At 54.7% G+C, this 13,851-nt stretch overlaps 1 protein-coding gene across 1 annotated transcript; it reads right to left on the bottom strand.

Moving 5' to 3' along the window:
* Window positions 1–276: 276 nt before the first annotated feature.
* On the bottom strand, window positions 277–5,898 carry LOC142027857 (T-cell activation Rho GTPase-activating protein-like). The gene is made up of 8 exons (XM_075022056.1): window positions 5,667–5,898; window positions 5,272–5,433; window positions 5,078–5,187; window positions 4,536–4,731; window positions 4,191–4,308; window positions 3,885–4,033; window positions 1,244–1,305; window positions 277–358 (listed from the first exon to the last, which is right to left on the bottom strand). Exons 1-8 carry the CDS (start codon window positions 5,814–5,816, stop codon window positions 277–279), a joined length of 1,029 nt encoding a protein of 342 aa, XP_074878157.1. The 5' UTR covers window positions 5,817–5,898.
* Window positions 5,899–13,851: the final 7,953 nt, after the last annotated feature.

Raw genomic sequence — 13,851 nt, forward strand, 5'->3', positions numbered from 1 at the left:
GAATCTGAACAGGAACCAGCAAGGCACGGAGTGCAACGAGCTCCACAAATAGGAGTTTTCATTTGTCCAATTTCAACAGGCAGTAGCTTCTTTGAAGTATTTCTGATAAAAGCATTACTCGCGCTCATGCTGCCTGTTGATGACACTTTTCATTTACGTCATTTTTTTCACCCTCGTACTCTCTAGAGAAGTTCCCCATTACTCGCACTTGAAATGCTGCATTTGACAAAACGTCCTCCGTCCCATAACAAACAAAAGATTTGCTCAGCCTAACATTCAGCTAAGCTCCCGTGGACCTGCTTCATCTCCTACCTCTAACTCCTTGACAGCACTTTCAGTGGTGTCGAGATCCAGACCGCTGTGAAACAAACAGAGAGTTAGTCCCACCCCAGCCAAAAAGCAACAGAGCTACGTTCCTTGTAAGAGTTTAAACAACAACAAAACATCATTCCCATTGCACAGAGAAAATACTTAGCAGGCAGATGAATTCCCAGTTTATTGTTCTTAAAAAACATCCAGTCTTCCACAAGGACTGTTCCTTTTCAATTTTCTGCCCATTTGTATTTTGTGCATCTGAGGATACAAAGGATGAGAGATCAGATCTTTTCAGTCAATCCTCACTAACCTTTAGGACTGGGGTTTTTGACAAGGTGCCCTCAAACCAGCACCTCTCTCTTCCAGCCTATCGCAATGCCATTCTGCTCAAGGGACTAAAAGAAGGAACCGGCAGGACGTGTCTCTCAATCCCCTCCACAGTGCAAACCTGCAGAGGAACGGGCCTTCACAGCATTGGAGCTAGGCCCTGTGATGCTGGGAGTTGGGTACTGCCTGCATCAAACTGTGTTCGCACCTATTAACGACATCTTTTGTAAGCCAGCTTCTCAAAAGTTGTTCATTGCCAGGTATCGGCCCACAATACAATGCACAGGGAGAGAGAAGGTCTCAAAGAAAAGCTGAACCCATTAAGAAGTAAACAAATGTCGCACAAGTGTCACTTGGAAATAAGGAAATAGGGTGGAGTGTAAGGAATTACGGCATGCAAGTATTCGCTGGTATATGGTCTGGCAGGCAGCCACTCTCATATCCTCCACATTCAGGGGCCCCAGCCAGAACTCGGTCAGAGATGAGAACTTTCCTTCCTCTTCAGAAAGGCCCTCTCCTTGCTTAATATGGAAGAAGTTAATGAAAGGAGTTACACAGCGCGCCACAGCAGAAGGACAGATATCACCCACCCAAGACTTACGCTGTGGTCATGAAGTCTTCAGGAATCAGCAGGGACACAAAAGTACGATTCAGGAAGGGACGCTGAAGCGGCGATGAGGGGAAGAGGGTGGAAAGAATGGAAGAAAGCAAGGCGCGATGACAGGCTGCCAAACTCAAACAAATGCAGTGCTCTCTCTACCATCGGGAGATCAAACACCTGCAGGCTGCTCAGAAACGTACGCACACTACTGGCAGTGCTGTCCAAAGGGATTACGCTGAGGGAAAGAGCTCGGTCACAGACAAGAGCAACGTTTCAAGCATCTTCTGAACACCACACGACACCACAAGACAGACAACACGCCTTCCTCTCCAAAATCAACACAGAGAACAAAACAAGGAGGAAGGTTAATCCTCCTGGATCTGACACTATTCCAGCAGAATGCTAATAAGCAAAGCTAAAGAAACAACTGCATTTCAATTCATCCCAAAATAAAGTCACGTGGCAGAATTTCAAAGACTCGGCCTACTTCTCCAAAGGAAAAAGGAGACTAGTGTGGCACGAGATTTAATGCAGCTTCAGGTCTGGAGACAGCCTAATTGGCGTGGTGTTCATAGCACAGTCTCTTCAATTCTGCAGCAGCTAACAACAGTCACTTCCAGAGTAAAGCCAGGCCCTGGCAATGCCTGTACACATCTCATTGCAAAAGCAAATTCACTCACACTCATAAAACCACTCTCTAGGTCACCCCAAACGCGCTCCCCCGCAGGAGCTCCCCGGACCCTGCTCGGGGCACCAGGGCTGGGCTCAGGAAGGAGTTTTTCCCCCGGGCAGATTGGCACAGGTCCCGGGGGGGTTCGCCTTCCTCTGCAGCACTGAGCACAGCCCCTTGCCGGGGTCCTCGGGGCCATTTCTGGCCAGCGAGTCCCTGCTGTTGCAGGAGCAGGAGTCCAGCTGTGCCCTCCAGCCCTCCGCCTCTCTTCCCTGGGCCAGCTTGGCAGGGGAACCTCACGTCTCCAGGTCACCTGCAAAACAAGGAGCCTCAAGGAAGCCGACTTTTCCCTGCTGCTTTTAAGCTGGCACACTTCCGTGGGGAGAAGAGAAAGCCTGGGGGTGTGTGGGGGGGTGTCTTATCTATCTATCTCTCTAAATCTGCTGGGAGGGAATGAAGATGAGGGAGCCAGGCTCTTCTCAAGAGTGCCCACTGAGAGCACCAGAGGCAACAGGCACAAATGAAAACACATGATATGCTCCAGCTGCACATGAGAAAACAACTTTTTCCTGTCTGGGTGGTCAAACACTGGCACAGGTTGCCCAGGGAGTTTGCGGAGTCTCCGTCCTTGGCGATGTTCAAAACCCAAGGGCACGTTGTCCAGGGCAAGCTGCTCTAGGTGAGCCTGCTTGAGCAGGCGGGTTGGACCAGAGGAACTCTACAGGTCCCTTCCAACCTCCACCCTCCTGTGTGAGTCTGTGCTTTGGTTTCACTCCTAAAGCACCTGAACTCAACCCTGATGCCTGCGGGAAAGGATGCTGGGACAAGGCAAGATCCCAGACTCCTCCCCGAGGACTCACCACAAAACCCCATCTACCTAGTCCAGAATATCGTATGGCAGACACACTCAGAAGAGAGAAAAGATCCTTTTATTGCAAACATCAACTGCGGCGGGGGGCGGGCCCGGGAGTCACAGGGCTTCAGCCCGTAACAGGGAAACGGCACCTACAACGACAGAGTCAGAGAGCACTGATAAACCCATGAAGGCAGGAATAGGCATGACTTGGTTCCCCTTTCTTTGGGGAACACCGTTGACGAGGAATTGTTCATAGCCCAGAAGAGAGAGCTATGGCTGGCATCAACCAGGGGATGGCTCTGGCACCTTATCCCCACGGGTAATGCACTTGGAGACCTGCATGCGTGCACAGATGCACAGGGCCCCTGTGCCACGCAGCAGGGCTCGATGGGGAGCCGCTGGGGAGCGGCCATGGAGTTATTTCCAAGCCCCGCGCAGCACCGTCCCTTGCCAGCGGGTCGGACTGACTTGGAGCAGCGCTGAGAGTTGGGAAAGATGGGCAGCAGAGCCTGGTACACACCTGGGCTTCCTGACCTGCTGGACCTTCCTGCTTCTTTTAAGTCCCCATCTCCTTCTCTCTTCCTTCTTTTCTTTTCTCGTTGGCATTCCTTCTCCTCTGCCCAGGCCTGTTTTCTCTTTCTTTTCTTTCCGTTTTCCTTCTCCTGGGGGGAGCCTGCAAACCTTTCCATCCCCCAGTATGATTAGGTAGGTAAAGCCAGGATCAACTAGAATCAGTTCTTGATTTACCCAAAGCTGACTCATTTCACCTTCTTTCCTCTGAAACGCTCTTTAGTCCTTCTGTGCATCCCAGGGAGTCTACTGTGCTCCCTGGGGTGGCTGGAGCCAAAGCAACGGGTGCCTACAACAGAAATGTCAGAGTCAGCAGGTGGCAAGGGACACCCTGGAGTAGCAGGCGACTGTTTGGCAAAATGCTGCCTTAGCCCTACAGAGAAGATCCCTCTGGCTGGTTTGCATTAGCCCGTTCTTCCAAGGGCCTCACTTTGGAACACAGGGTTCACACGGGTGTGTGACACTCGGTTCGTTTCTGGCAGCTCAACAAACACGGGGATACTGTGTCTCGGGTAGGAGGGTAGCCCCTGATGGAGCTGCCATACCTCTGACGTTTCGGACTCCACCACCGCGTCTCCCCCAGCTTCTTTGAGGACATCCAGCAGAGAAGCGGGTGGTGTGTGCAGCAAGGCTTCTGCCTGGTGGTCCTTGTCTGCTCTGCCTGCAGGGCCACTTTGCTCTTCCAAATGCAGGTCTAGAAAGGAAAAGCACGTGCAGCAAAGTGACTCCTTGGAAGTAAAGCACACCTAAAGCAAAACCCACCCAAAGCCCTACACCAGCTGTCTTCTCGACATTGAGGTTTCTGGTAGCCCAAGCCCCAGCCTGGGACAGCCCTCAGTTCCTCCTCATACCTGTGGCTCTGTCCATGGGGGCTGCCGACTCCCCGGCTGATGGACAGGAGCGGCCAGCCATCTCCTCCACAAAGATGTCACCGCAGTTTTCAATGAGAAACGCCACCAGCACGTTCACCTGCACACATCAAACCCTCAGTCTCAACCCAGGTGCCTGAAAATGTATCACACAGCCTTTCCCACTCCCGACCCTTGCCTCTGCGCAGGAGGCTGTGGTTGTGGGGCTGCTCTTGCAGGCAGCCACCCCACCAGCATTCGCTCAAGAGAGGAGGCAGCCAGGGACCTCTGAGCAGCCAAGCTCGGATGGGCCGGCAAGGCTGCAGCCGGCTGCTCAGTACAGCGCACCTTCTCAGTCACCGCCAGCATGGCCTCGAGGGGGAGCACGTCCTCGTTAGGTGGGCTCAGCAGATTTGGCCCAAGGCAGATGGCCAGGTTGCTGGCGGTCATTCTGCTGCTGGAGGCGTTGTGGCCGATGTGCTGGAGGAGGGCCAGCAGCCGCTTGAGGAGGACGAGATTGGCTCCAGGCAACTTCTTGGCCACCCTGAGGGAACAGGAACTCAACGTTAATAGAGCAGATGTTGCCCACAGCCATCCCCGAAGCTTGCCCAAGGCAGGTGGGTTGCGCAGCTTTCCGGGTGCTCTCAGCCAGCGGCCAGTGCTCCTGCGCTTCAGGAAGGAAGCACGGCGTTGCTTCCCAGCTCCTCATTTCCCCCAAGCCCAGGCAAGGGAAGGCTCCCTGTCCATGCCCTTTCCCCCGAAATCTAAGCCCACCCCAGCAAAAGCAAGCTGTCAGAAGACACAGCTTTTTAAGGAGACCGTCCCTTTTCAGGCAAGTCCCAGGCCTCTACCAGTCCCTCCTCAACAGGCAGGCTGCTGCCCACACTTACGCTTTCAGCTCTTCAACCTTCTCCTCCTTGCCGCTCTTCTGCATCGCTGCCATCCAGTCCTCGTAGAGGTCTGTCACGAGGAGCTTGGCGGGGATGCTTCGGAGGAAGTCCTGCAATGCCAGGGGCTCCAGGTGAGCCTCTAAACACTCCAGGCCAGGCAGGAGCTCTTCCAGCTGCAGGTCAGAAGCGCTCACCTTCAAGATGACGGCCAGCAGCAGCGCAGGCTGGCTGCCCAGGTCGACATCCGCACCGTGGTCCAGGGCCTCCCGCAGCTCACGAAACTCTGTCCTGCCGGCAGCTCTTCGGAATATCCCTTCTGTCGACGGTCCTTCCTTGTGCAGGACAGCCAGCATCTCCTGCAGGAGGGGCAGGAGGACAGTTGCTTGGCTGAGAAGCTGCCTTCCAACAGCAGTGACCAAAGCACTGCCCCAGATCCTGCTCCTTGCCCCCCGCAAAGGGGGCTGGCACCAGAAGCGTCTTCTGGGGGTGAAGGGCCCAATCCCCCATCCCCGGAGCTCCTGGGGACACCCACCTCCCCTCTGGAGCAGCGGGAGGGAGGGCTGGGGACCCCCTGCCCAGGCTGGCTTACCTGGATGGGCCGGGGCAGGGAGCCGTCCTCCCCGCAGAGGGCTGCCAGGGGCTGGCCAAAGAGCGCCCTGCTGCAGCCGGAGCCCACCTGCCCTGGCGCCTGGGCAGCGGCCAGGGTCCTCCGATGAGCAAAGGGCCAGGGCAGCCCCATCCTCTTCCTCCTCCTGATGGTGTTCCCTCCTTCCGAAAAGGAAAATGGAGCAAGAGCGTGTCAATGGAGACAGCCGGGCCAGCACTCCCGGAGCCTGCCCTGCCTGCAGCACGGTGCTGAGGGCTGAGGCAGGATGGGCAGGGAGCCAGCAGCTGGAACCACAGCTCCAGCTCAGCGGCGCCAGCTCGGAAGCTCTTGAGAGCCGGCATGCCACCGGGACAACCTGTCCCAGCCCTCGCCCTGCCCTCCTCCAAACTGTGGGCAGCAGGAGAGGCTCTGGGTCCCCGCAGAACCACATCCAGCGGCTGCTGCCCAGCAGGTGTCCTTGCTCGTCCAGGTGACGTCCTCCCTTGGGGTGCCGCACCTGCATGGAGACACTCAAAGGACAAGTGAGCACAGCTCAACCATTTGCAGGACAATGTGCTTCTTTCCAGAACTCACCTGGTGAGCCGCAAAGTCCCCCAGCTTTGATAGATGGGGCTGTCGGTGGCCTTTGCCCTTGCTTGGGACGATCCTGCAAGAAGCAGGCTGCGCTTAGAGAGCAGCCCCGCAGCAGAAAGGGCCACCGGCGAGCTGCCACCCGGCACCAGCAGCCTGAGCGCGGCAGAGCTGGGACCCTCTGCCCTCCTGGGCTCTCTGCCCCACACGGCAGGCTTCCCCCCAGCGCCGCCAGCGAGGATGTGCTGGCATGCCTGGTGGCTCCCCAACCCTCTACGCTCCCCGAGTGGCACCGCGGGACGCTCCCTCCCTCCATCTCTGCCTTACAAGCTCACCCCGCTGGCCGCAGACGCCGGCGCAGCCAGAGACGGGTGAAAGGCAGCCATTCTCACCTCTGCCTGGCCCTCCATCAGCCTCTCCAGGCTCCTGGTGCTGAATGTCCTCCACTGGGCAAGAGAGAAGGAGCGGAGGAAGGTGAGCAGCAATGCCTAAGGACCAGGGCTCGGGGACAGAGCCCAGACCGGGGAGACACTCACGGTGTGGCGGCAGCTCAGCTCCTTCTCCAGGGGTCTGAGGGAGGGGAGACGGGTCACGCGGGCTCTCTTGGCTCCTCCTGGTGTCCTGTGCACCGGCAAGGGACAGGGAGAGAGCAGGCTGAGCCCCAAGCTGCCCCTTCTCTCCTGTGAGGCAGCTCTGCCCGAGAGCTGCCCGCAGCCGCAAGGGCACCTCTCCCCAGCTGGGGAGCTGTGTTCCCCCGTCCGGCTGTGCCTGCAGCATCCCCGCGGCTTACCCCAGCAGCGTGCCCACCCACAGCTCCTTCAGCGCCCGGGAGCTGCAGAAAGAGAGGAGAACCAGCGTCAGGACCCGCTGCCCCCCAGCCCGTGGGCAGAGGCGGGCGCCTGTGCAGCCCTGCCCCGTGGGGAAGGACGCCGGAGTGGGACGAAGCCCCGTGGGGCAGGACAGAGACGCTGCCCAAGCCCTGGCTCCCCGTGTCCTGCCAGAGCAGCTGCTTTTGCCCTTCTCTTCTGGGGACCCAAAGGGCACCAAGGGATGCAGGACCTGGCAATGCCCCCATCCCTCCCTGCCAGCGTGCTTCCCGCTCCCTGCCCAGGCTCTCCACACAGGGCAGAGGCCGTTCACAGGATGGCGTGGGCACGGTTGTGAACCTCTCCTGCCCGACCATGGGACGTGGCACCACGACTCACCCAAAAGCGGCAACACAGGAGCCGGTGGACCAGACGAGGATGACGGAGGTCCTGTCCTCATCGCCGCCTTCCTCCTCTTCCTCGTCCCCCGCCGCCTCCTTTCCGCCGCTCAGCACCCACAGCTGGTCCAGGGCCAGGCGGAGCTGTGGGCGCACGCTGGTGCCACGTCTGCAGAGAGCAGACAGGAGAGGCAGGCGGTGAGCTGGAGGTGACCTCCTGGGGATCCCCCCGGGCAGAGCCCCGTCCCCCACTTGCCCTTGGGACAGACGGACGGACAGCGATGGGCGCCTCCAGCACCCACCAAGGTGCCGGGGCCTGGGGCTGGTGCTGGGGTGTCCCTGCCCCGGGGCCAGGGCCAGGGCTGGGGGAAAGGCAGCTGGGCTCTGAGGGTCTTACTGCAACTTGGCGATCACCAGTTCCTCCTGGAGGAGGAGAAGGCGTCTCTCGCTCCTCTTGCGGCCCCGGGTCAGCCGCACGTCCGCGCTCAGCACCGCCTCGGCGTCGGCGAGAGCCTCCCTGCAGAGCAGAGAGCGGCGGGCATGAGAAAGGCCGCTGCCACCGCGGGTCCCAGCCGTGCCCCCGAGGCACAGGGAGAGCTCACCTGGAGCCGCAGCAGCAGTTGGCCTGGCCCATCCTGCCCGGGAGAGGAGGACCCTCGCCGTGGACCAAGGACGCGGGCCACTCGGCGACAGCGGGGATGGGAGGCGAGGTGCCGGTGCCGGCGAGGTGCTGCTCGGCCGGATCCTGCCTCCTCCCAGCGCTCCTGTGTGCCAGCACAGCTCCGTGCTGCTGTCTCTGGTGGCTGTGGGCTCCAACTGACCAACATTCCGAGCCCAACGACCAACATTCTGAGCCCAACGACCAACATTCTAAGCCCAACGACCAACATTCTGAGCCCAACGGAAAGTGGGAGGGGCACCCACCCAGTGGGTGAGAGTTCTCTCCAGTATGGCCGTCTCTGCCTGGCACTGGGGAGCCCCGGGCGGGCTGGACGGACCCAGCAGAGGGGAAGGACCGTCTCCCTCCACCTCTTGCCAACGCTTTGCCTCCTGCAGCCCAGGAGGCAGGGAGCCGCCTTTGCCCCAGGGGCACTTTTCTGGCTCGAAATCGCTCCACTTGGCGTCCACCATCACCCCAGGTGTCTGCACAGCTGCTTTCCAGCTGGGTGTCCCCCAGCATTTACTGGCGCAAGGGCTTCTTCGTCCCCAGGTCTCCAGGACTTTGCTCTTCCCCTTGGGGAACTACAGGAGGTTCCTGTCAGCCCCTTTCTCCAGCCTGTCAAGATCCTCCAGGTTGACAGCAGGACCCTCCGGCGCATGAGCCTCTCCTCCCGCTTCTGTGCCACAAGCTGCAAGCTGCCGGAGGGTCCGCTCTGCCCCATCTCCCAGACCAGGGAATGTGAACAGATCCCACGTGGTGCAGCGCAGGGGGGGGCAGACATGCACTTTGATAGGCCATCACTTGTCACAGGAGGTTCAGAAATTTAGGGGAAAAATCCATATTGGTTTGGGTATTATTTACACAGTGCTTCCCCTTTGTATTCCTGCAAGCTATTACAAGGTGTTCAAAATGTCTCCTTTTTCATTTGAATGTCACAGCTCTTCACAGTGCTGATGTTGCGTGTAACACTGGATCAGGTTGTACTCTCGCATAGATTGTTAGGTAGTATGTAGCCTAGATTATTAGGGAGAAGATAGCAGATTATCTGCATTAATTGTGCTAACACCAACGACAGAAGGTTGTGTCTAGCTCTTGAGCCGAAGGATAGAAATCCAAGGCGTCTATTGAACGCAGTGGGCTATTGATCAGCAGATTGAACTCACCGTGTTCAAAAAAGAAAAGGTACGTGAGAAAGGCGTATTCCATCTTGACTGCTACAATGCGTGGTTTTGTAGGTATGAAGATAAATTATCCATGCCCCTCCCGCCACCCCCTTCCAAAAAAAAAAAGGACTAGAGAAAAAAGATTCAACTTCTGGAGCAATGGGGCTTTTAATAGCCAAGTAAATTTCCCTAGATCATTCCCATTCGATGAGCCACTTTGCCTGACATTCTGCCTCTACTTGGTACCAACAGAAGACTCGGTACCTGTGCCATGCTACAGGAGACGTAGAATTTCGTGCTGATCCAGAGCTTTCCACCTACAGCCAAAACCGGGGCGAAGCTTTCCTCCACCTCAGCCACTCCCTGGTGCCTCTTCCCCAGGGAAAGTCTTTCCTCTGTCACTCTGTGCTCATAGCTGGTCACAGGCAATGCAAGCCCCAAGCCTCAGCCACCGTCCCAGGTCACCAACCCCCTTTAGCCATAAGCAAGCTCTCAAACTCCTTTGCGGCTGCAGGAGAAGGGTTGTTAATAGAAATGGATGCACACGGCACAGTCTATTCCAGAATAGCCACAGCGGTTAAAAGCTTTCTGTGTCCTGGATTGGTGGTTTTCAGGACCAGCTCCTGGGTGCCGTTGCACGAGGCTAGCAATAGCTCTATTTCATGCAGGTAATTCAGGCTTAATCCTTTGTCCCCACAGGCCCAGCGGCACAGAAAGTCACCGTGGGCTGTGTTTGAGCAGCCTGCTCCACTGGACTTGTGGCAAACGGCCGCATCCTTGCTCTTCTGTTGTCCGCGTAGGGTCCTGGTCAATACCACAAGCTGTTTTCCCTGGAAATGACCATCGTGGCTAAAGACAGACTCCTCCTTGTGGACGCCAGCCAAGCTGTGGGAACGTCTCTGGCACCCATGCTGTGCCAGCTTTCAACCCCCAAGAGACTGGAACTGAGGCGGGTCCAACAGGAAGAAAATCTGCAATTTTCACTGAAAGAGGGGAGCGACCACCGGCACTGAAGAGCCATTCATATCCTGCCGAAAGCCACAGGGAAATGCAATGTGTGGTGAGCTTAGGCAGGAATACTCCTGTCCGAGGAGCAGCACGCTTGGTTATTAAGGCTTTATCACACTTGGGTGATAAGGCTTTATCCTTGGCTTTCCCGCCGTGCTGACCGCTGTGGCTGCTGCCTGTTCTTTCCTGCCATGCTGGCTGCACCCACCTGTGGGGCTGTCCTTGGGAAGGGCACCAGAACCGAGAAAGCCCCTGGGAGAGGGGCGGGAAGAAGCTTTTCTCCAGAGATTTGCCAGAAACTCTCCAGAGCATCCCTTTTCCAGCCCATGAGATGCTCTGTGTGACAAGGGAAGGTGCCTGTCGGTCCAATGGATGAGGCCCTGCAGGGCTCCCATCAGGGTCCTTTGACCTACCCATCTTCCAGCCACCACTCCAGGGGCTGGGGGTCTCACGAAGGGCAGAGCCCTGTCCCCCACCTGCCGTTGGGACAGACATTGGTGCATCCAGCCATTAAAACCTGCCGAGGTCAGCTAACTAGGAAAAAGAGATGAGCCACACTGCGCATGCCCAAAGGGCGGACACTATGTCAAGGATAACATAAATAAGTATACGATTAGAACAATATAAGCTTGCCTTGCTGTAGGTAACGGTATGCACGATAGGCAGAACGATCCCCCATGCATCCAGCGCTGCAATAAAGAATGCCTGCTTTCTAAAACTCCAAAATTGAGCCTCAGAGAGTTTCTTCGACTGGCTTTTTCGGTTACACACCCCTACCTCTGACTGGCAGGACAGAAGAGAAGATCACTCGGGCACCTGTCCCTTTCACTCGTGCCACTCGAGTCCTGCTTGACCTTGCCCGGGTTTTGCTTTACCGTGTCCTGGTGCCCGCGTGGAAAAGGAGCAGGGGAAAGCGGTCTGTGCTTCAAACCAGCGTGCCAGCCTCCCCGTGACATCCCGGAGCACTCCTGGGCGGTCAGCACCACAGGGGCCTCCTATTTCTTCTGGCAAAGTCTCAGCTCCTCCTCTCTTGCTTGCTCCTCCTCCCCCATCCAGATGCTCCTTCTCTAGGTGGTGGAAAGCATATTCTGCTTTCCTTGACTTCCACATGGCCCCTCGGTTTCCAGCAGGCTTCCCACCAGTGCCTCTGCAAGCCTGTTCTTAAGCGCAACCGAAAGGAGAATTTTCTCTTTATTATTCCCACACCTCAGAGGCAATTCTGCTTTCACTGATCTGAATGGAAATTTGTGAGTAAAGATGATGTTTAGATTTGTCTGCAGTGCCACAGTAGACTTCACAGGGCCCTGCCCACCTTCAATAAATGTCAGCTTTGCGTTGCGGTTTTCACTGGAGTGACAGCTACTGAATTGGAGAAGACCCATGGGAGAAAATAAACTGATGACAGAAGTTTTGAACGATGGGCTTGGGAACCACAGATGCGCATGTTTATGGAGTACCTCTCTTTCAATCTCCTGAGAGGATTTTTTCCTCTCATCACTTGAGTAGGATGGAAATCTTTTCGGTCTGGTGGATTTGGTATTTTTAACTTCACTTTTTACTGTGTTGCGAAAAAAATGCACGCAGCCTTACCGTTTACATCCCACAGTGTTACCCGCTGGGCAGAAACGTCTGAGGCTTTCACATCTGTTCCATACCTCTGCTAACACTCTGCCAGTCTTGATCCGGTCAAATGAGAGCAGCTACTGCGAATAACGTTCTCGACTTCCCCATCTCCTCACTCTGGTTTTCCTCTGTTTCTCAGGCATATGCTTTCTCGAGACTGCATATGAGGGTGAGAGATTACTAAAGTCCTTCCTTTTTCCTAAAGGCATCTGAAAACTCTGTTAGGAGTCACTTGCTGTAAGATTATCTCCTGAAGTCATCGCAGAAATATCTAAGATTTCGCAGAAATTCTTTTGAGGCTCAGGAAGGTATGATTCTTTTCTTATGCTCAGTTTCACAAAAGTCTCTGTAGCCTTGGTCTCATCTTCTTTAATGCTACGTTTGAGGATTAGTGGTTCTCCCAAACAGGGTGCCCTGCTGTTGAATTAGCCAGGCACAGCACAGAACCCTTGGTCTGGCCACGGTGAATACTTTTTTGGATAGGCTCAGATGAGCACAGTGAGTTTATGTTGTTTCAAGGATTTGCTGCAACATCTGTGCCTTTTTTGACCCAATACTGCAAGCTGTTTAAAGCCATACACTTCCCCCCCGCCCCGCTCCAATGAACCAGTCTGAGACTCTGTAGAGCACAGGATTATTGCACTATAATATAAGGTATTAATATAGCAGCAAAGCAGTCTTCCTTGCTGGAATACCTACCTAGCCTTCCTACCACGATAATATTGTTTCATAATGGGTGTACTGGAATGAAGATGCTCATAAATGCAACGTGAATATTTGCTGACTGCAGGTATTTTTACAGTGCTGATCCCTCTAATATGGAGGCAGATGTAACAATAGTCACCCGTGTACTTCTACGAGCCTGTGCAATGTTTAGTTTGTTAATGGGCTGGAGAGTGATTTCTGATGATGATTCATGCCTTATCAGAAAGGGAAGAAGTGGATGTGGAAAGGGCAGGAGAGACTGGGAGCTTAAGCTTATAAATCATGGTAGCATCTGACAGTTCATCCAGTCTCAGTGGAAACTGTTTGGGAACAGCGCTAAGCACTGGATCTCGGTGAATGGTCAGAGTCGGGTGGGAGAAGGCACCGTGGCTTTATTCAGATCTTCCCTTCAGTTGACTTCAGGAAGAGTGGACGAAAACCCTCTTGCAAAGAAGCACTTTTGCATCTTCCTCCAGACTTTGAGGGGTTTTGCCTTTTGATTTCTACTAATGGACAGTCTTTAAAATATTTTCCCCTGGAAAAGTATATTGATCTATGTGTTCCTTACTTATCGAAGGGTGTTGCCATTAACTATTAGATAAAGAAGCTCTGTTGTATCAGAACCACTAGAGGAATATTGTTACAGAACTGTATGGAAGTGGTGGTATAATTTAACTATGATTGCTCAGACAATCGTAGCAGGTTATTTTTATCAAAAGAATTGGTGCTGACTTGGAGTTGCTAACACTTATGGAAGCTCATTTTATGAAGCATAAATCATGGGTAAAACAAGTGTGTTAAAGGTGATGGTAGGATGGGATTCAATGTGAGCCTTACAGGCCAGGGGAGATTTCATAAAGCAGACAACCAAGTAGATGGCTTCCTTGTGAACTGGTATGCATCTGGGATTAATTTAGGGACTAATGCCATTGGGATCAACTTTGGGACTAATGCTATTGCACACTTGTGGCCTGATGGTACATTTCCCTTACAGACATTTTTAAATAGGAAGCTGAGGATTCAACTCAATTTGTACAAGTTCCTGTGTCCTCTGAGAAATACTAAGTTTTTGCTCTAAAACTAAAAGATGCCCAAGCTGAAAGAGCCTTAGCTTTCAAACAAGATCAGTGCTTTCCATGGGAAACACCCACAGACTCTTTAAAGATGTTTTTCTAGAGGCCTTCACACATCCTCCGCAAAACTACTCCTTTTTCTTCCTAAACAGCTCTATTG

The sequence above is a fragment of the Buteo buteo genome, unplaced genomic scaffold (genome assembly GCF_964188355.1).
Source record: "Buteo buteo unplaced genomic scaffold, bButBut1.hap1.1 HAP1_SCAFFOLD_74, whole genome shotgun sequence".
In the NCBI taxonomy this organism is placed as follows: domain Eukaryota; kingdom Metazoa; phylum Chordata; class Aves; order Accipitriformes; family Accipitridae; genus Buteo; species Buteo buteo.

What these genes read in the sequence shown, in the direction of transcription:
- LOC142027857 (XM_075022056.1), bottom strand. Translation starts at nt 5,816, where the DNA reads ATGGGGCTGCCCTGGCCCTTTGCTCATCGGAGGACCCTGGCCGCTGCC. An exon ending in AAGGTTGAAGAGCTGAAAGC is followed by an intron (nt 4,732 to 5,077) that starts GTAAGTGTGGGC and finishes CTGTTCCCTCAG; the next exon opens with GGTGGCCAAGAAGTTGCCTG. An exon ending in TGCTGGCGGTGACTGAGAAG is followed by an intron (nt 4,309 to 4,535) that starts GTGCGCTGTACT and finishes TGATGTGTGCAG; the next exon opens with GTGAACGTGCTGGTGGCGTT.